We start from the raw sequence: 20,692 nt of genomic DNA, 5'->3' as shown, positions 1-20,692 counted from the left end.
GGACACGAACCATTAGCACGGACGCAAACCATGTGCGGTTACCGAGCGATACGACGTAATTGAGTTGCACTTTCTCAGGCGGCGCGTCGGAAAATGCAACACAGCAACACACGAAAAAGGCCGGGGCCGGGATGGCCTCTCTCAGGTTTCTCTTTGCCGGCATTGACAGTCGAGGGGTTAATATTATAAGTAATGTTTTAGAATATTATATTTTATATAATAATCGTATTTTTTAAGATTTTTATAAATATAAAAATCTTAAATAAGAGTCGTTTAATTCCTTGAGTGGTCTTAGGTGATCTTAAGATTTCCAACCAATGGAATGATTTTGTAGCATCTTCGGTATAACATGACGACTTTACATATAACATCGGACTGTGAATACCACCTTATGATCTAATCTAACGTATTTACGTCAGCGGCAGCCCAGCAATTCAACAACAATACAGGTTTTATATTCTAACGTTTTTCTAACACTTACGTAGCAACGACACTTGGGTCATAAATATGGTAATTTCGACTTGAAGTACGAGCAGCTGGAAATTTGCGCATTGGACAACTGACGAGTGTCATTATATAATTATTATCTTTCAAGATGCGGAGCGTCGTAGGAAAATTGCATTATTCGAGTGTTGGTGCTACACGCGCACGTGCTACTACTGCTACTGTTAGATGCTTATCGACGTCGGGATCTGTCACAGGTGAAGCTGCGACTTTCGCATCGTTGACGTAGTCGCTAATGATTTGACTTGTTTTCCATGCAAATGTATAAACATATTTCTGCAAGTCATAAAAATGTTGAATATTTTATGTCTGGAGTACAGTAATATTTTTCTTCTTAAGTTTAGCTTATTAATTTGTGATATATTGTAAAAAGAATACCCTCCTTTTGTTATATATATTTATTGTTCTTTTTCTAAATTGCACATAGATCCTAAATTAATCCTGCAATTCCAGCATCTAAAGAAGCAGCTACTACTCAAACAATCATGGATGAGGTTCTCATAAAAGATGTACGTTTGTGTATTATTGTATTCATTTGTATTTCAGAATTTCTATCTTTGCCAGATACTATTAATTTATCAGAACTAATTAGGATCATATTAATTATGTACAGGTTGGCGATAACGGCGTGATAGTTTTAAATCGACCTAAGGCATTGAACGCCATAAATTTCTCCATGGTCCAGAAAATACATTCTGCTCTCAAACAATGGGAATCCTCCAAGAAGCTGGTAATAATAGAAGGTGCTGGTGAGAAAGCGTTTTGTGCTGGCGGTGACGTTAAATCGCTCGTCTTGGCATTGAATGAACCGAAAGGTGAACGTCTGGGCGAGGAGTTTTTCAGAACGGAGTATACGTAAGTCGCAAAAAGTGTCTGTTCAGGAACAAATGTATCTTTTGTCCGTTTATAAAATAATTCTTTTTTTTTGCTTCTAGCTTAAATCATTTGATTGGAACATACAAGGCGCCTTACGTCGCCATTATCAATGGGATAACAATGGGAGGCGGTGTCGGATTATCTGTCCATGGCAAATACAGAATCGCCACGGAGAAAACTCTCTTTGCTATGCCGGAAACGGCGATAGGATTGTTTCCCGATGTCGGCGCGACTTATTTTTTGTCTAGATTGAAGGGAAGACTCGGTATCTACCTGGGTCTGACAGGACATAGATTAAAAGGTATATAAACGTTTAATTATATTTTGTTATATTCAATCTTATATATATGCATGTACACGCGCATTTATAAAATGCGTTTTTACAATATCGCTCGTTTGCTACAACGACATAACTCAGAAAACAAAATGAAAATATTAAAACTTTTAAATGCGATTTTGGTGCAATAACTGATTGTAGAGGAAAAATATCTAGCTATATATTAGCTCTTCATTCAGTGTATTTTCACCCTTCTTTTGCAAACAGTTCAAAAATGGCAATTTTTTAATTATGTCAGTGTTGTAGCAAATGAGCGATATATTATATGCGTTTATAAATATATATATTTTATTAAGGTGTCGACGTGCTCCTTGCCGGAATCGCCACGCATTTTGTACCATCGGAGAAAATTGCGGATTTAAAACGTGATTTGTTAACGTTGCGTGAAATCGACACACAAAAAATCGAGCCTATTTTAAACAAATATCAACCAAAATTAAATCACGAATTCAGCTTGGCGCCTCATATGTCGAAGATAGAAACGTGTTTCTCTGCTCCATCTATTGAAGAGATAATCGAAAGGTAAAACCCAGAAATTTTCCATCTAATTGAATTAATAGTTTTCCTTTTGTAATACAGCAGTATGTAATCTTTTTGTACAAAGATTAAAAAAAGATAATTCGGATTGGGCACAAAAGAACGTAGAAGTGCTACTCAAAATGTCTCCGTCTTCTCTCAAAGTTACTAAGAAAGCGATCGACGAAGGGAAAGGAAAATCTTTAGCGGATTGTTTGAAGATCGAATATAGATTGGCCTGTACCGCTCTGACAAGAGATGGTGATTTTTACGAAGGTACAAGATAAAATTTAGCATTTATTTTACAAATCTTGTTCCTGGATCAATATTTCAACTTAATTTTAGGTGTCAGAGCTCTCTTAATCGACAAAGATCAGAAACCAGTATGGAAGCCGATATCCTTGGCTGATGTAACGGATGAATATGTAAATAAACGATTCGCGGCACTTCCTGCGGACAAAGAATTGCAGTTGTGCACCAGCAAACTATAGGAATTAAGACAAGTTTTTATACATACTGTGAACATATTGTTATGAAAACAGTTCCTAAAGACTTTATTTTTGTACCCTAATTTTGTACAGATTGAGATTTATATTAAAATTGTTGATATCGTTAACTTTTTCAGGTTTAATTTCCTATATTTTTCGCAACAAATTTATACCGTAAAATGTAAATCAATTTTTTTTTTGTAAATAACGCACCATATGATTGTGTAAAATATAAGACAACCATGTTTTGTTGGTGTAAAATAAATGAAGAAGTACTTACAACCTAAGTACCATCACGTAAAATACTTGTTTTCGTGTTTGCAACTTTAATTTTTATTTTGGAAACAACTCCAAGATTTATTAAGGTTCACCACCAACAAATTAAACAAAATTTTCCCGCTATCTATCTACATAATTTATGAACAGTTTCAACTTATAACGGTAACTTAATTTATAGATCATTTATAATTGAAGATTTTTCTAGAATATTAAGCATGATATATGCTTGTTTTTAAACGATATATCAGTTACAATTGAAATATGCAATTCAAAAATTTGCTAAGAAATGATATCATTTCTATTAATTTTATTAGTTCTACTTAATAATTTTAACTAGATTTTCGTAACCATTGCCAAAAAAGAAATTACTGGTACATATCCTGCACCCCCTGAATGGATTTCAAAGAACATACAAAATGTTGGCACAAATACAAGACTGTATAAGTAAAAATACAACATAAAAAAATTAAACACCAGCAATTATAAATATAAAACAGCATTCAGCAGCGTCATTCAACGATTCTAACAATTATTACTTTAAATTAAACGAAAAGAAAGATAAAGAGCACATGTAGAGACAATATCAATTAACAAATCAGCCTAACTTTCGTAAATTACATACTGTAAGCTCTCAACTTTCCAGAAGCCACACATACAATTGTGTATGATACATTACTTTGCATTATAACATTTTTTTTAGAGTATAATGTCACTAAAAATAAATCAGTTAAATCACCAAAAATAAATCTACCAAACACTTGGAATTCTTAAATAGTTTATTAGTTTTATTTTATCAAAATGTTTTTTTTATTTCATTCTTCAGCACGTATTAATGATCATTCCCCTAATGTGACTCGTAAAATGATAGGTTTCCATAGAATCCGTATGGAGCTCGAAGAATTGAAAAGAAAAAGATGATGTTTGCCGGGTTTTTCGTGTACCAACATCAAAGAAAGGAAATCTGTCCTATTTTGCGCGTACAATGTTCTCGAGAATATTCGTCTCGTGTCTCTATTTGGGAAAATCGTCTTAAATTTCGATTACTGCGTGTTCTTTTTTTTTTTCGATGAAACGGTATTTCCTCTCCTACTACTGAATTCATGTGAAGATTACAGTCCCGGTAGCGGCACCGTTACCAACAGGAAAGGGAAATGTATGATGAAACTGTTGAGAATCTGTCATGTATATAATAATATATACGTTCAATCGATATACTGTGCAAGCCAACGGAAGCCTTCCCCATATCCCTGTCGCTTCAGGACTGAGCACATGAACAGTTCCAGCGGACGGCCGGGTATCTCGCTGCGAGCAATTTTACCCTAAAAAATTTTCAATTGTATGAATAAAAATTCTATCAATTTAATAATGTAATTCTTATATCAATATATAGTAGACTAAGTATAGACCATTGTTTCGATTTGCATGGCTGTACCTTTCCTGTTGTCTGTCCATACAGATTAAAGAAGTTTCTGAGTTCATCTTCAGAAGCCGCGGATGGTTTGTCAATTTTATTGCCTAGCACGAGAACCGGACACGCGCTAAGTTGCTCGTCAGTCAACAACGCATCCAGCTCAGCTTTTGATTCTGGTAACCTTGTTCTGTCGCTTGCGTCGACGAGGAACACTATCGCGTCGACAGCTGGGAAATAATCCTTCCACACGCGACGTGCTGCAGGAATACAATTTGCAAAGGTATGAGCAACTGTTTAAAACAAAACATTTCATAAGATGTACATTTCTCTTGCATACCTTGAGTATGACCACCAAGATCAAAGGTTGTGAATCTCATATTTCCGATAGACAATTCTTCAGATGCTACATAAAGTAAATCATTAATGACAACTCAGTAAAATTTTGATTTTTATTATTTATTCGTTGTAGCATAAAGATATAGTCTGTAAAGAAGTTTAGCTTATACTTTGTGCTTTAAAACAAATTACATATTTAAATATTTAATCATTATTTAACCGTTGTAGCATAACAAAGATATAGTCTGTAAAGAAGTTTATGGCTTATATTTTGTGCTTTAAAACAAATTACATATTTATATTTAATCATGTAAATATTATCAAAATTAAAGTTCCCATTGAAAGATGATTAGATCATTAGGAAAGAATCATGGCTATGTATACAATAGTATATATTTTTACAAAATAGGATATATAAAATTTAAATAAGATTGAGATGTGTGTGTGTGTGCAATAAAATAATGTAAAATTAGTTACTTGGATGTAATGTAGGTACATGTTGAGCTAAACGATCATCCTTGAGCATATGAAGCAGCGTGGTTTTGCCCGCGTTATCCAAACCCAGGAAGAGAAGCTTGCCACTCTTCTTCCATAATCCTAAAGCCAACAAGGAAAGTTCATATAAATCAAATGTGCAACAAATTTACAGAGAATTAGAACTTTTGTAGATTTGCGCTGCTGTAAGAAATGCTACAAGGAATGTAACAAGGAACATAGTATAGAATTAGATAAACCAAGTTTTCCATAACAAATTATATAAGGTATGTCTATCCACTTGGTCAGATAACAAGCATAATGACAAGATACTTGTATAATTGAGAAGTATTATCCTAGTAAAAATGATTAAGACTTTGAAGGGCCTTGTTCTACAATTGTCCCTCCCCCAATAAAAGATGAAACTACATCAATATTATATCAATATCTCAGACAATCGTTCTAATGATGGAATCTTGTCAGTAACATATCTATCATCCCTGAATACCATTGTGACAGTGCAATTACAGTAATCAGATTGAATTCCTTGAATCTTGACTGGAGCAGCGATTACAAAGCGGTGAATTAACGTAGGAAGAACTCTACCTACCAAGATAATTCAGCACTCCAGCGAACCAGTCCCAAATAAACATATTTGTAGCTGCGATAATGCGACGTCTACCGTGTGTGTTAACTAATGAATGACTCTGCAACAATAGCAACAAAGGCAAGTTAACGAGATATCACCGTCTGCCAGCGTGACTCGACGCGGCTCGACTCTTTTTAAAACTGCCCTCGCAACCTTGAACTTTCTACAGAGGGATCGAGGTGCGAGGTAAGTACGTCGTCGTCGTCGAGCGTGTCCCGGCGATCCGAATCCTCTCGGCTGCACTTGCCTCCACCTTCCCGAGCCTCGTGTTCCCCGCTGACAGCCTGGAACCAGCCAGCCCGTTCAACTCTATACGCGACAAGTGTAGAGAAGTGCAGACGAGGCGGAACGGAATTACGATGTGGAATTTATGACGATTCGCTCCTCTCCACCGCCATATGATTGACGAGTCATTAATTAATCCAAGACGACGAGCTCACCAGCTCTCTCTCTCTCTCTCTCCCTCTCGTTTACTGACACTAGGCAATTATAGGCTTCTCACGTCTCTCTTTCTCTCGCGCTTTTCGAGATGCACGACGATCGACGGCCGATCTTTCGGAGAATTCTTTCGCGCGCGCGTCACGTTGAAAAGCGACGGCCGGAGGCCCGTTATTTACTTGCGTCGACGTATGTTTCACGTACCCACTGTGAAAAAAGCGAAACGGAGGCTGCGGGGACGGAGAAAAGTGCTCTTTTCCTCCCATAGAAAGAGCAGCCCGAGACTACGGAGCCCTGTTCCCTGTTGGCTGGCAGTTGGCACTGGGTCTGGGTGACGTCTACTTCCGTTCGCCATGTTGCGCGAAATAATTGCTGCATCATAAGCGGGAAATTTTGAACATTTCTACTCTCTCTCTCTGTACTTTCTCTCGTCATTTAATCCTCTTACTCCCAATTAAATTATTTTAGGTACAGCTCTAAAGTTATCCTTTCTTTCTTTTCAAAGAACTTACAAATTGTATTTAATCTGTGTAATCTGAGAAAGAAAATGATCTTTGGAGAACAAAGGTTGAAAAACAAAACGGATGACTTATCTTTTATAAATTTAGATTGTTGACGTGAATAGGAACGTTCGGAAACATGTTATGTAAATATAAATTTCAACGTATCTCTCTGCTTGATGATTTATTCATAAACACGTTGAAAATTATTCATGTCTAAACGCCACAGGTTATATCAGACTTAACCGAGAACGTAAACGCTTATCGTGTTCTTTACAAGAATGTAGATTACTTTATGTTAGCGTGTTTAGGCTTGTGTCGTGAGGCTCTGTTGAAAAAATAATTTTTATCTTTTATCTCGCGTTTTTTCCAAGTGCGTCTGTAGAGGAACGGAAAAATTACGTGAAACGTACAACATAGTTACAAAAAGTAGCGTTATCTTTCAAAACAGATTTCAAAACAGATGACAATGCTTAAACACATTAAACACGTATAATTATCGTATTACAAGAAGTCATCGATCTAAATAATCTAATCTACTTAACCTAACGTTTTCTTAAGCGTAATTTATTACACATCTTTCATACTTGCTATGATAATTATTAAATTATTACTCTTTAATACTAATTAAATTAAAGGTGTAGTGCTACAAGTTTATTGTTACAAATGTTAATGATGAATTTGCACCCTTATTTTTCGAGTCTTTTGTAACTTGATGATCTGACGTCAAAAATTCTAAGGATATTAATCGCTACGGATTATTTACATCGCGTTGTTGAAAATGTCAAGATCAAGAAAAGAAATTAACTACATAGGTACTACGTACATGATTTCAGATTGTTTCAATGTGGTTTAAATTAAAATAATAAATTAAATTAGTAGTTGAATTTTTGCTGGGTTGTTTGCAGATATATTAATTTACCTGCAGTGCTATCGAAACTTTTTTCATCCTACTCGCGCCGACATGAAATCGGTTATAAATAATTGCAATTTGCCTACAGCGTATCTTGGCTGGTCTTATTTCTGAGGGACGAAGCTGACGAGGGCAAAATTCCACTCAATTTGCCGGGTGACAGAGGATACGGCTTGCTCGTAGAATCGTGTGTTACGATGTTATTGCTCTGAAAAGTAAAATACTTCTCTAAACTATTGCAATACAATTGTAACCATTTAATCATGTCACAGGAACAATTTAAAATCAAAATTGAACTTTGAAGCGTCCAGAGTGTCAATAGTGTAAAGTTAATTTGTGAACAATGGACTCTGATAGGAGTCAATAAAACGTGAATTGTCAACAAATATATTAGACTAGAACTAGACGGTCTCAATATTTCTTCATCCATATTATTCTAATTTCTTTATATCGCAAATGATTTTTACAATTAAAAAAAAAAAAATAAACGGGCAATAAAAGTTTCTTGACATAAGGTAAAATAACATTAGGTCTGTTTTCTATTAATGAACTGGCTGCACTAGTTCGGAGTTTATCTTTTTTATTCTATATTGAAAGGAACAGTTCAGCAATAGAAAACAGACCCATAGTCAAAGATTCAGCCTAAAAAAGAACAGGCCTATAGTATTCTATTGTAGCATTTAGGCATCGAAAGCCTGAAGTGCTGCAATAGAACTTCTCGTTTGATCTGGGACTTCCACTAATTCACTCTGGCTCTTCACAAGTTCAAAGTTATCCACTTAATCCGAATCTGGGCATTACCTGCTGTGGATTCGTACTTGCAACCGAGACGATGGTAGTGCACGCAGGCTGTTGGGAACACGTTCGCATGTGCGTAGGCCAATGCGACTGCTGGCACGGATAATTACAATAAGCGGTGTTCCAGCAACAGTAAAACATCGCTTCCTGTCCGCACTTGGCGCACCATTGCTTCTTCTTGGTCTCCTCGATACATCGGATCTTCTCCTTTTCAAACTCTTTGCGAACTTCCTCGATCGATCGCAATCTATCCGCTTCCAAACTCGCGCGCATCTCGCGCAGAGTACGATCTGAAATTTATAACGTTTCCTGAAGTGTTTTCATATTAATAATTGACTATCGAACGATTTCGCTAGAAAGAAAAGACGGGTGTACCTGCGTTATGCTTCAACTCGGCTAGCTGCTGCTGATGCTGCCACTTCATATGTTCGATCTGCATCCGCAAGAAGAATATGGTCGCCTGATAATTGTCAGCGGTGCCATTCTCGCCGTTAACGTTCTCCTGAGCTGCCGCCTTGTACGTCTCTTCCATCAAATGGCCCAATCTCCTCGCGAGGTCGTGCGCATCATGGTGCAAACGCGCGCTGATCGGTCCAGCCTCCGGAGGTATTAGTTCATAAGTGGATGACGTTTCTTGCCTAGCCGGAGAGACCTGAATAATTGCGCTTGCGTCCGACAACGGACGTTGAACGTTTCGTGAATTGGGCGATCTAGGAAAGCTCTTCCTAGCCTTGCCCTGCTTCTTAGGCGAATTATGCTGTCCCTCTGTCGTCAAGGAAAATCTTGTTGGACATTCTTGTTGAGCATCCTTGTTGCCTTGACAGTCGATCGTCGACGCGACCTGTTTCGCGGATTCAGCTGGTTTCCCGTTCACCACGAGGAGTAACACGGATTTATCCGCCATGGGAACGATCGAATTCGTCGATGGAATGGTATGAGTGACACTCGCGTTCGACGCTGTAGAAGGCAATAGCTTTATGTCAATTTCGGGTGTGTTCTTTTGTACACTCGACGATTCCTTGTTATTCTTCAACAGCGAAATGAGTTTAGTCGAATTCGACTGTTTCTCATTCTCCTTGCTCGCGGCAGCAGTCGTCAATTCTTTCTCCGCGTTTAGCTTGTTAACGATCCTCGTTTTCGGTTTCAACACTCTCTTCGTCTGCTTTGTAACCACTTTCGAGTTATCCATTTGGGAGAGTGCCAGTTTAGGATTGATAATATTTTTCAAAAGGCTTTTCTTCATTCGTGCCGTGTCGGACGATGTGGATTCACCCTCGACAACCTTAGGCAAACTTTTTGTAGGCGACTTCACATCATTCTTCGCTTTCTGCGAATTGTTCTTGCCTGAGTTGCTGGTATTAGGACTTGTGCCATTATTTTCGGCGTTATTATCCGTAACATTTAATCGAGACGTCGATGTCCTCGCATTTCTCGATTTTTCACCTCTTACCGTTTTGTTTTGAGCAACTTCTTGAGGAGTCGACTTTACACTCTCTTGATCTGTTTTCTTATTTAATTTATTAGGACCATCACCTAGATTAATTTGCGAGCTTGACGTGTCCTTAACATCAGCATCTAATTTTTGTACTTTTGGCGATGTAGCTTCGTTCTCCTTTTCATGAGCGTCGCCTTTCGAGTCAGTATCTATTTCGCCATCGGTCAACTCGTCACTCTGTGATTTACCTTTAAGGAAACTTCGTTTTTTCTGGGGCGCCTTCTTCTGAGGTGTGGAAAACTCGGGATTAAGGTTGTTGGGTTCGAGGGGATTGTAATTCGGTAGCATCAGCTGTATCTGCATCGGATCGTTCGGATCGTACTGAACTTTGGGTGGCGCAAACTTAAACTGGCCGAACATGAGCGCGAGCTTTCTGCAGTGCCGGGTGATCTCTCGCACACACTCGTCCATGTCGGTTTTCCGTTTACGGGGGGATGGCGCGGGTGGCTCCTCGGAATACAAGAAGATATCCTTCGGCGACACCCAGGCGCGATCGTGTTCGCCGAAGAAACGCACGTCCACGTATCCCTGAGAATTCACGCGAGGCATCGCTTTTGCCGGCCAAAACGGGAATCCCTTCAGTTTGGCCCACACAAGTGGATGCGGTCGGCGGCAGGGCTCGATAAACCATGACGGTTGAGGCCTCGGTAAGTTCCGACTATGTGCGTAGCAGTCGGGACACGCCTCAATTTCCGAGACTTCTTGACGCGCTACTTTGATGAGCTGCTTCGCCGCGTTCGTCAGCTTCGACGTGTCTGCGTAAACTCCACCGCCTGCAACAGATATCAACAGAGAATAAGCTTGGTTTATCTTTAATACTCGATTATTTCGACAGACTTAAAAGCACAGCGAGTTCACGTACACGTATTGAACACGATGCAATTATGCTGAATCCATTTTGCATCAGCCATAAACGCATCGGTGCTGCCGTAAAGCTTAGCTCGCACATTTGATTCCAAAAGGCTCAGATCCATCGGCTTGATAACGTAATCCAAATAAGTTGGCACCTCTATGGGATCCACTGGTTTGCAAAATGGTTCGGACTACATCAAGAGTAAAAATTAATTAGAAATATATCAAATAAGTAAATGAATAATGCAATAAATTTCAGTACGCTATAGCACTCGATGAGAAAAGCTGTACATACACCAGGATAATCGTGTAATCTCTCAACCACATGTTTGAGCAACATGCACAATTGATCGATGGACAAGTGCGCCATGGCTATCGAACGCGTTTCGGCATTTTCCGCTTTTAAGATGGTCGCGCATTCTCCGCAAATAAACTTATCCATTTTCAATGCCGTATATTGAGGTGGGTTATTGCCACCTATACATTTACGATGCCACGAACGAGGACAGGCGGTGCAATAGGCGGCAAATGTGATAACCTTCTCCTTGTGACATCGCCAACAAAATCGGTCGTGGTCAGTTCTCACCTTCTTCCTCCTGGTGCCGCTCTCCCCCACGGGAAATTCCTTGCTGAAAATATCAACGTGTTTCTTTTTATATCTAAAATATAACTTTCAGAGATATGTCTGTACTAACCTTAAAGTTTTTCGCTTTCGTTTTAAAACAGGTCCTTCTTTTGTCGAGGAGTCTTTGCTATCTTCTTTTTTAACTTCCTCTTCTTCTTCTTTTACATTTTGCGGATCTGCAGGTGAGGCTAGATTTTGCGTCTCTTGCTTCTCGTCCATCTTACCGTCGTCTTGCTTATTCTCATCAATTGCCAATGGCTTCAAATCATCTTTGTTGTCGTTATTTGTATTATCAGAATCTTTTGTCTGTACGCTCGTACAGTCATCAGTTGACTTCAATGTTTGATTCTCTTTTGCATCGGCAGCTGTGTCGCTCGGCTCATCGTGTTGGTCGACTGGCGGTGAAGCGGTTGACTCTTCCTTGTCCGTTTTTGACTCTGACGTCATATTTACTTTATCTGTGACGGGAGATTTTCTCGAACCTATGCTGCTCTCATGGGACGCCATTTTGGTCATCACCTTTGGCAGAAGGCGTCTAGTAAAGTCTAGTTGGTTCACAGAAAAAAAAGGATCAGATATATAGCTCAGAAATCCATGTATAGTGTATATAGGCTGCATTCGAGGAGCGCGATTGCATCATTCTGTTTTTATCGCTCATCAGGTGTAAAACAAGGATAGAATAAGCAAATAGCGTTAATAGCGCGCTCCCCAAATCCAGCCATAATCTATTTATACAATCAACGTAATCATCCATGTTATATATATCCAACGGCAGCTATTACCACAAGCTATTAAACCAGAGGGCATAGGTATGTATCATATCATATATTTACTTCAACAGGACTCAGATACGAAGATACGCAGCGGCAATAATACTCATTAAGCTTTGTGTCTGCAAGATTACCTATAATGATAACAACTGCTGCATACTAGACACAATTCGGTGGACCCAAGCAGTAGTTCCTAGCGTTCAGACAGGCTCGTTGGTCTGCTGGAAGAATATTAAGTCTCGTTGCGGTTATCGTCTTTGTGGAAAGCTCACGAGGTAAACAGGTCTTTTACCTTGTGGAGATTTCAGATACGACGCTTCTGTGTGCTACTGATTGCTGTTGACTGCCTCAGACACCCTTGAGTGTCTTGAGATTCTTGAGATCGCGTCGCGAGCTACCGGCGTGGCCTAGCAGATCGCGAACGTTAGTAAGTGCGGTGTCAGCCTGGAACCGAGCCGTCGGCGTCGTAACGATTATCCGACTCGACTCCAGGGCCCAGAAAGCTCGCCTTCCTCTCCTTGTAGGATGCCAGCCTTACCCGCTGTCGGTGGCGCCACCCTTCGACGGTGTCCCTCGTGGGAAGCCACCGCGATCACGTGATACTCCGTCCCGCACTCCCGCCGTTATCACCGCTATCAGCTATCTTCCGTCTCGTTTCCGTCCACGTCGGTCAGCCCCGCTGACAACCGCTGACGGAGGAGGAGACTATTGTCAACCGTTCACCGTTCGCCACGCGACCCTTCGCCGTGGCGACTCGCGACTCCTAGACCCCTTCGCGGGCACGAAGCTAGAGAATGAACATTTCAGTTAGATCTGTCCCGAGTCCCGACCGCAAGGTGGTTCCGTGGAAACGAGATAGTAGATAGAATAAAGCAATACCGTCATGTCAAAACTGGCGAAAACGTCGCGTTAATAGCTAAATGTCGCGCGGCTCCAGGAGGAATGTCCGACCCGGCCGATCGTCGCGCGTCCCGCTCGCCTTCCTCCTCCCAGGAAGCAGCAACGATCCGGATATGGCGTGAGCTGTCATCCCCGCGGTACCTCGCGTCGGCCTCTTCCTGGCGGGCCCGCGGCAATGTTCTCGCCGTACGGTTGGCGTTTTCGCTCGCGCATGAATCGACGAACCTATCATGGAATCGTCAGATTGCCTCGATATCGTAATCGCGCGACGTTTCCCTCGTTCGCTCAAGTTGGTCAGGTCGGACATGACAAGCCGAAACCCCGTCGCAGCACCGCTACTTGTCATCCAGGTCCAGGAGGTTATGTGACCGCGGTCACGTGGGGCGCGGTACCATAACCTAACCTCTTTCTCGCCCTTTCTCACTCTTCCTCGTTCTCTCTCTCTTTCTCTTTCCCTTCCCGTTTCCCCACCGCGGCGAAGCGATGCGATATTCGAGCGAGCGAAGCGATAATGCACGGCGAACGATGCGGGATGCGGATTATGTTATGGATCGCGTAGGGATGGTAAACAAGTCGCACAACAGCTGTGACTTTATCTAGTCACGGCCGAGATAAATGGGGAACGTCGCGATCGCTGGAATCGAGGTCGCTCGCTGAAGTGTGAATTTTCCGGAGGAGAGATCGAGGCCAGCGGGGCGAATTAAATGCCTCGAGGATCCTCTCGTGTGACAGTTTGACGGAGCAGCGGACCGCTGAGGTTATGTCATTCCGTCAAAGTGTTCGCATCTCATCGAGAGACTCGTCGGCCGTCACGTAGACGGGAGCCAAGGCTATAATGGGCGACCACATCGGCGATAATATATTAATCCCGCAAGTCGACAATGTCGTGTTGGTCGACAAGAGCGATGGCAATAACAAGAGCATGGATGGGACACTGTGCATCAGCGGCCACCACCTCATCCTGTCCTCCAGGCAGGACGACGGCCAGGAGCTTTGGGTAGGCGTCGATAAATTATTAATTTTTTTCGACGCGTATAGATAATGTATTAATAGACAAAGTGCACTTGCAAAATCATAGAAGAAAAACTATCCAACTTTATATCTTTTTTTTTTAATTATTGGATTAAAATCATCTTTTTTTAAAGAATATATATAAATATTTATTAATAATGTTATATTAATGTTTATTCATGCCTTTTGGCCTTGATAAGAAACAATCTACTTTAAAAGAATATATATTTTAAAAATTAACATTTTAATTTAATTGTTTTCAAGTACGCTCTTCTCTTTGAATCAATTCTTAATTTCATTATATTTTTCTCCTTTTGCCAGCTGATGAACAGAAACATTGACGTCGTGGAGAAGAAACTGAATGCTCAGAGCCCGGGCGGTAGTATAATATTGAAGTGCAAGGACTTTCAGATCCTTCAGTTAGACATCGGTTCTACTAACGACTTAATCAACGCCATATTATCCATAGAGAAGCTAATATCCCTAGGTAATTTGTTGATATATCTGCGACATTGCTCGACAGCGAGATATAATTATCTTTTATTTTTGCAGATCAAACTCTACAATATCCATTCTTCTATCGACCACAGACAACCAATAACGTCATAGTACAGATAGAAGACGGATGGACAGCGTTTGCACCTGTCTCCGAGTGGTCCAGATTGTTGGCGGCTCACGGGGACGAGTGGCGTATCAGTTACCTAAACAGGGATTACAAAGTTTGTAATTCGTATCCGTCGGCGGTCATAGTGCCACGTCAAGTAGACGATAAAGTTGTAATAGCTTCAGCTGGCTTTAGGGACGGTGGAAGGTTTCCCGTTTTATGTTACAGACACGAAGGAGGGGTAAGTAATATCTGTATATTACTTAAAATTATACAATAACACCTATTTAACTATTTTTGACTTTTTTTTATCTTATTGCAGAGTATACTGTTGAGAAGCGGTCAGCCGTTATGCGGTGCTACCGGTAAGAGATGCAAAGAAGATGAAAAACTGTTGAATGCGGTTCTAGGTCCTGGGAGACGTGGGTATGTATGACTAACATACGACTGTTTTTAAATCGCAGATATTATTTTTAGATACTCATCACGGTTATTGAATTTTATCCACAGTTACATAGTGGACACAAGATCGGTCAATCAGGCGCAGAGTGCCAGAGCCAGAGGCGGAGGCACGGAAATGGACGCGGCTTATCCACAATGGCGAAAAGTACATAAACCAGTTCCTCGGCCGCACGATTTGGCCGATAGTTTCTACAAATTGATAGAGGCTTGCAACGATGTCAACAGTTCCACTTCGCAGTGGCTGTCGAAACTGGATAGCAGCGGATGGCTGACCGCTGTGCAGAGCGCTTTAAATGCTGCTTGCGTCACCGCGCAATGCCTGCATCAAGAAGCCGCGGCCGTACTGGTGCACGGTGTGTTTGTACAGCAAACATCAATAGCATAATATTTAAATAATGTTACGAAAGTATATCGCGTTTGTCTAATCTTTTCCTTCGAGATTAACAAGCATGTAATGACAACGTTATAATTTCGGTTTATAGGCAGCACAGGTAGGGACTCTACGTTGGTCGTGACCAGCTTGGCCCAGGCAATACTGAATCCTGATTGTCGAACGGTACGAGGACTTCAGGCACTCATAGAGCGCGAGTGGTTACAAGCCGGCCATCAATTTTTTAGTCGGACCCGTTGCGGAGCGTATCAATCTTCAAGCTCGCAAAATCCGACGCACGCGCCGACCTTTCTCCTTTTCCTCGATTGCCTGTTTCAGCTGCATCATCAATTCCAATTCAGCTTCGAGTACACCGCGGATTTGCTCATCAAGTTGCATAAGCACGCCTATTCCTCGAACTATGGTACATTTTTAGGTACGTAAGGCATTAATTTACGTTACACTTACTTTTCTATGTCATTTAAATTATATTTTTATTAAGACTCTCGTTTTCTCATTCCATGAGTTATGACACCAGAAAACACGTAATTTTTTTTTTCTGTACTTGCATACGTACGTACATACGTAGAAATAATTCTGTCGCAAGCCACTGTACGAGATTAGATAAATCGGTAAAATATAAATTAAATTTACGTAATATATATACATAATAATATTTGATCCTAGAGAATATTATGTATTATATATGGATCTTTATTGAATTTATAACGAATTAAAATACCAGCTATTTATCATTATTGCTTACTTATCGTTATACATGTATATTGTTGTTTGTTCAGGTGATTCGGAAGCGGAGAGGATAAAATTACGGCTGTCCGAGCGAACCTACAGTTTATGGTCGTACATGAATCAACCGGACGTTTTGGAACAGTGGATAAATCCGTTGTACGAACCGAATCCGGGAGTGATTTGGCCCAGCGTCGCACCCATCAGTATTCAACTGTGGAAAGAACTGTATCTCGCGCATACGAGTGCAGCCCCGTGGGACGGCATGCTCTCCTACGCGAAGCAGATCAAGCAGAATCACACGGCGGTGCGCAAAGTGGCCGGACAGCTGCAGGCGCAGATCAAGCAGGCGTTGGAGGAGATTCGATCGGATCCGGACATGTCGCGGGGAGACGCGGACAATCAAGAGGACAACCATCCCCGTATAGCGCAATTGAGCCTAGAGTCTCAGAGTACTTGATACAGATCGTAGAGGCCGAAGAAAACCGAAGAAATCTGCGCGCTGCAGATTCAACGATCTTGTCAATATGCCTTTAATTATACAATACTACGTTAGTCCGCAAGGATCAACGGGTCTTCACGATAACCTGCCACGAATGCTGAAGCCTTCGTAATAAATTCTCGCGATGCAATTCTTTCGACTTCTCGCCGAGATGACGAAGAGAGTGTCTATTAGTTTAAGAATAGGTCTGCGATCCATGGATCGTATTATCGTTGTCAATATAGATTTGCATATTGCGTATCATGTAAAAGGTATATCTGTCACATCACTTCAGTCAATATTATAAGTCACGCGATTTTCTTCTATATATAGTAAAACTCGCATTACCAAAAGGGTTCTATCAAGTTCTATTTAAACGATTTAAACGAGAAGAGATAAATTGTGATATTTTTTATTTCACGACAATGCATAATTTGTATTATACCATGAAACAGAATTAACAAGATATTACACAATATACATATATATATATTATATACAAAAGAAATTTTATATATAATATATATATACAGATATATAAAATACTATATACATATATAATTTATTTATCCGAAGTTAAAGTAATATAAACAAATGAAAATGGACTGTATATTGTAAATCTATTATTAAAGAGCGTAATTGCGAGGGTAGGACTTGCGAATTTTTCATTCGAGCGTACGGAGAGAAGGAAATCTCGCTCGTTCGGGGGTACGGACGAGTTTTTACCGTTATTCGGGAAGGATGGCGGGAAGGCGGTGGATGAGCGAAGAGAAGGAAAGAGAGGAGGAGGGGAGGGCTAAGGGCAGGATTGTTGCCGCTGCCGTGGTAAAAGGGGGAGAGAAGGCTGGAGGGGAAAGCGCGGCAGGTGTTCACACACAAAGAAACTGAAAGGGAATCCCACGGCCATTGGCTCCGCCACTCAGGAATGCATCAAGTTTCGTCAGCGTTCGCGTTTCGCGATCGAATATACATGCACGTGTACGCATTCTCTTAATGTAATTGTGAGACAGGAGTAGAAGGTACGCGCGCCACGTTGAAGCTGCGAAGTTCGTGGAAGACAAAGGATAAGTCGATGTCGACCAAGGCGCATGGAACTTGAAACAAAACTTTAAACAAAAAGCGAATAAAAGCGATCGACGTTGCGACGTTGCGATTCTAATCTAAGTAATCTTAAACGGAAGTTTAGCATCGTTTGCGTTTTTAATGTTCCTTGAAGGCTCCAAGATTGCGTCTCTAAGCGTAAACACGATTCGCGCGGGCTTCGAGCGGCGCGCGAGGGTGAGAAGAGCGGTACAAGTTTGAGACCGGTATAATTTCCGTTGAGTTCGATTTCCGACGCCTTACCCCCACGTTTCCGTTCACCGCGAACGAACGGGGAAGATTTGGAGCGTTTTGGAGCGCGTCTATCGCTTGGGAGAATGGAGATCCAGAAAGAGCACTTAATCGTGAAAGAGCGTCGCGAAAGAGTCTCCGATATTTAACTTCGAACGCGTAAAGGAGTATCCCGAAGACTAGATCGTCCTTCCGACGCGTTCACGACGCCATTTAGGCATCACGTCTTGGCGGCGGTGGCGGCGGCGACACGGGCGAGCGCGCGCGGAGATTATTATACCGGTTTCGAATCTGCGCGATGGAGGAGATCCGTGAGAAATCGCGACCTCGCGTCTGCGACCGTTACCTCGTGATACCGCTGCGTAGCTTCGAGCCTTTCTCTATTTCTTTCTCTGTCTCTCTCTCGCTCTCTCGCTCTTTATCCTTTCGTCGATCCGTCTCTCATTTACCTCGCGATATCACTTCCCAGAAGCCTCGGGAGAAGAGAAGAACAGGTGTGTTGGTCCACACGCGCGAACGCGAGCGCGCGCGCGCTCTCCTCGCCTCAGCCACAGGTCCAGTATCCTTGGATGAGTGTGGATCTAGTCACGCATATAATCGTGAAACGTGGACTGAATTCAAACCCATCCAGGGCCGCTGGACGGGCGTATCGGACGGATCCCACGTTGCCGAAATTTCCCTCGTCCTCCGGAAGCGCTCTTCTCCTCCTCAGGACCGACCGCCGCGGAAATTTCCTCGTCCTCGTCCTCGTTCAAAGAGACACAAACGTCGTCGACGGAGCCGGAAAGCAGAGTGATGCGTCCGACGGGAATGGCATTAGCGGCCTCACTCCGTAGTAGGGGCATTCTCGGAGAAGGGGCCCTGTACCGCCGTTCTCTCTTTCTCTGTTTCTCTCTCTCTCCTCCCCTCACCTCCGTTCGGGATCGGTCAGTCTCTTTTCGTCCCGTGGTCCTGAGCTCTCTCCCTCCCTTTCTATCTCCCGCTCGCAGGCAGGCAGTTACTGTCCGTGAGGCCCTTAAGGAGGGGCGAGAGAAGGGACGCTTTTTCCCAAGGCGTCCGGGGATCACAACAAAGAAAGATGCGATTTTCGAAGCGAAGAGCGGAGAAGCGAAGCGACCGCGAAGAGACGTTTCTGGACAGCAGCCTGAGAGCGGTGGTAAAACGTCTATCTTCCTCTCTCCTTTCTCTCTTTTTCTCTCTCTCGTTATTAGAGTGGAGACGTAGTACATACATACATGTATATATACCGGAAGGCGATGCCGTATTCTTGAGTAAAACGCGTTCGCTCACTACGCTTCCGCGAACCAGCGAGATGAATGCCGGATTCTTCTTTTATCAGCTCGCAAAAAGAAAGTAGCGTCCCTACGTAGACGACGTCGCATTACGGTCGCTGTAAAGTATCGAATTCGACGGACGCGTTGTATTTCGAGCCTCGATTTCGAAAAACCTGAGCACCACTGTGCCCCAGAAGAGCCGCTCTAACGGCGGTTGAGAATGTCCTCTTCTTACCTGAAATAAACGAATGAATTACCTGAAAGTTCACAAAGAATTTTGTCGTCGCGATGATTTTGAAGAAATGCACTTGGAAATCACTAGAAATACCAGGCTTCTCGCCTTGATTTAATTTTGTAGCTAAAAAAGTGATTGCGTAGATATTCAACAAATTGAAAAAATTACACAGATTCCTTATTTCCGACTAATATAAAGCCCTGCGCACAATAAGAGCACATGTTAGGAATAAGAATAAATATTAAATATTAGAAATCGGAATTAGAAATAATAAACGTAACGCACAATGGAAAAGAATAAAATACGAGATATAAATATAGGAATATTTTTACATTTAAGACCCCCGCACAATGAAAAATATAAAGAATAAGGAACAGATATTAGCAATTAGAACTAAAGAATCAGGAATAAACTTGGATGTACGATAAAAAGACACAGGGAATAACACTGGCAATAGATTTTTAACCCATCAGAAGCCGTATATTAATGCTACACCAGCTTCATTCCTGATTTCTTATTTTTAATCGCTAATATCTGTTCCTTGTTTTTTATATTTTTTCATTGTGCGGGGGCTCTTACATGTCCTAATATTTAATATTTATTATAGGAATATTCCTATATTTATATACCCTAATATTCATTCTCATTCCTAATACGTGTTCTATTGTGCGCAGGGCTTTAACGAATACAATTAACCTCGTGGTTGCTAAAAACGCAAGATCGCACATTTCCTAGCTGCTTGGAAAAGAATTTCATTCTCTCGCCTCGAACATTTCTCTCGCCCTGCAAAATTAAAAATTTGAGAAACAAACGAGAGCTTATTAATTTATATTTTACAGTTTGAAACTTAATTAGATAAACGTAGGATTTCGGCTTGTCTCGGCGGGGAGTCAGAGGAGTTCAGAAGCTCTACAATCCAGAGTTCTCCAGAACGAGATTCTCCAGAAATGCAATGCAATTTGAAAGAGTGGCCTGGCAGTGTCCCTTTTGTTCGCTCTAAGGCTCTTTTGTGGGC

At 41.5% G+C, this 20,692-nt stretch overlaps 4 protein-coding genes across 9 annotated transcripts; 2 read left to right on the top strand and 2 right to left on the bottom strand.

The window, feature by feature from the left end:
* Nucleotides 1-233: 233 nt before the first annotated feature.
* Nucleotides 234-2,849, top strand: LOC112453281 (3-hydroxyisobutyryl-CoA hydrolase, mitochondrial). Of its 3 annotated transcripts, none has more exons than XM_025013933.1 (8): nt 234-449; nt 596-701; nt 958-1,013; nt 1,118-1,359; nt 1,440-1,681; nt 2,014-2,239; nt 2,322-2,509; nt 2,579-2,849. In XM_025013933.1, exons 2-8 carry the CDS (start codon nt 596-598, stop codon nt 2,722-2,724), a joined length of 1,206 nt encoding a protein of 401 aa, XP_024869701.1. In that variant the 5' UTR covers nt 234-449; the 3' UTR covers nt 2,725-2,849. The 3 variants fall into 3 exon arrangements, with proteins under 3 accessions (XP_024869701.1, XP_024869693.1, XP_024869709.1); XM_025013925.1 differs by having other exon boundaries at nt 235-510; XM_025013941.1 differs by lacking the exon at nt 234-449 and having other exon boundaries at nt 609-701; nt 932-1,013.
* Nucleotides 2,850-3,046: 197 nt separating this feature from the next.
* Nucleotides 3,047-6,642, bottom strand: LOC112453300 (GTP-binding protein SAR1b). Of its 4 annotated transcripts, none has more exons than XM_025013952.1 (6): nt 6,513-6,642; nt 5,832-5,928; nt 5,225-5,344; nt 4,749-4,814; nt 4,433-4,668; nt 3,047-4,319 (listed from the first exon to the last, which is right to left on the bottom strand). In XM_025013952.1, exons 2-6 carry the CDS (start codon nt 5,872-5,874, stop codon nt 4,203-4,205), a joined length of 582 nt encoding a protein of 193 aa, XP_024869720.1. In that variant the 5' UTR covers nt 5,875-5,928; nt 6,513-6,642; the 3' UTR covers nt 3,047-4,202. The 4 variants fall into 4 exon arrangements, with proteins under 4 accessions (XP_024869720.1, XP_024869749.1, XP_024869739.1 ...); XM_025013981.1 differs by lacking the exon at nt 6,513-6,642 and adding an exon at nt 6,311-6,494; XM_025013971.1 differs by lacking the exon at nt 6,513-6,642 and adding an exon at nt 6,118-6,283.
* Nucleotides 6,643-6,975: 333 nt separating this feature from the next.
* On the bottom strand, nt 6,976-13,485 carry LOC112453260 (protein kinase C-binding protein 1). The gene is made up of 9 exons (XM_025013888.1): nt 13,141-13,485; nt 12,554-13,048; nt 12,396-12,482; nt 11,562-12,036; nt 11,162-11,495; nt 10,877-11,057; nt 8,895-10,787; nt 8,523-8,809; nt 6,976-7,929 (listed from the first exon to the last, which is right to left on the bottom strand). The coding sequence occupies exons 4-9, from the start codon at nt 12,005-12,007 to the stop codon at nt 7,804-7,806; spliced, it is 3,267 nt and encodes a 1,088-aa protein (XP_024869656.1). The 5' UTR covers nt 12,008-12,036; nt 12,396-12,482; nt 12,554-13,048; nt 13,141-13,485; the 3' UTR covers nt 6,976-7,803.
* A 197-nt stretch (nt 13,486-13,682) lies between these two features.
* LOC112453266 (myotubularin-related protein 9) lies at nt 13,683-17,379 on the top strand. Its single transcript, XM_025013902.1, has 7 exons — nt 13,683-14,158; nt 14,494-14,659; nt 14,725-15,017; nt 15,099-15,202; nt 15,287-15,591; nt 15,721-16,044; nt 16,409-17,379. The coding sequence occupies exons 1-7, from the start codon at nt 13,997-13,999 to the stop codon at nt 16,813-16,815; spliced, it is 1,761 nt and encodes a 586-aa protein (XP_024869670.1). The 5' UTR covers nt 13,683-13,996; the 3' UTR covers nt 16,816-17,379.
* Nucleotides 17,380-20,692: the final 3,313 nt, after the last annotated feature.

This window comes from Temnothorax curvispinosus, unplaced genomic scaffold (assembly GCF_003070985.1).
Source record: "Temnothorax curvispinosus isolate PA1 unplaced genomic scaffold, ASM307098v1 QBEX01000305.1, whole genome shotgun sequence".
NCBI classification, from domain to species: domain Eukaryota; kingdom Metazoa; phylum Arthropoda; class Insecta; order Hymenoptera; family Formicidae; genus Temnothorax; species Temnothorax curvispinosus.
This window is presented reverse-complemented; position numbering and strand designations above follow the sequence as displayed.

Excerpts from the sequence above, each read along its gene's own strand:
- LOC112453281 (XM_025013925.1), top strand. Across the intron at positions 1,014-1,117 it reads ATGAGGTTCTCATAAAAGAT|GTTGGCGATAACGGCGTGAT; the intron begins GTACGTTTGTGT and ends AATTATGTACAG. Across the intron at positions 2,240-2,321 it reads ATTGAAGAGATAATCGAAAG|ATTAAAAAAAGATAATTCGG; the intron begins GTAAAACCCAGA and ends TTTTGTACAAAG.
- LOC112453300 (XM_025013952.1), bottom strand. The coding sequence starts at position 5,874 with ATGTTTATTTGGGACTGGTTCGCTGGAGTGCTGAATTATCTTG. Across the intron at positions 4,815-5,224 it reads TGTACCTACATTACATCCAA|CATCTGAAGAATTGTCTATC; the intron begins GTAACTAATTTT and ends TACTTTATGTAG. Across the intron at positions 4,320-4,432 it reads ATGGACAGACAACAGGAAAG|GGTAAAATTGCTCGCAGCGA; the intron begins GTACAGCCATGC and ends AAAATTTTTTAG.
- LOC112453260 (XM_025013888.1), bottom strand. The coding sequence starts at position 12,007 with ATGACCAAAATGGCGTCCCATGAGAGCAGCATAGGTTCGAGAAAATCT. Across the intron at positions 8,810-8,894 it reads CGAGTTGAAGCATAACGCAG|ATCGTACTCTGCGCGAGATG; the intron begins GTACACCCGTCT and ends TATAAATTTCAG. Across the intron at positions 7,930-8,522 it reads CAAGTACGAATCCACAGCAG|AGCAATAACATCGTAACACA; the intron begins GTAATGCCCAGA and ends TTTACTTTTCAG.
- LOC112453266 (XM_025013902.1), top strand. The coding sequence starts at position 13,997 with ATGGGCGACCACATCGGCGATAATATATTAATCCCGCAAGTCGACAAT. Across the intron at positions 15,592-15,720 it reads CGCGGCCGTACTGGTGCACG|GCAGCACAGGTAGGGACTCT; the intron begins GTGTGTTTGTAC and ends TTCGGTTTATAG. Across the intron at positions 16,045-16,408 it reads GAACTATGGTACATTTTTAG|GTGATTCGGAAGCGGAGAGG; the intron begins GTACGTAAGGCA and ends TTGTTTGTTCAG.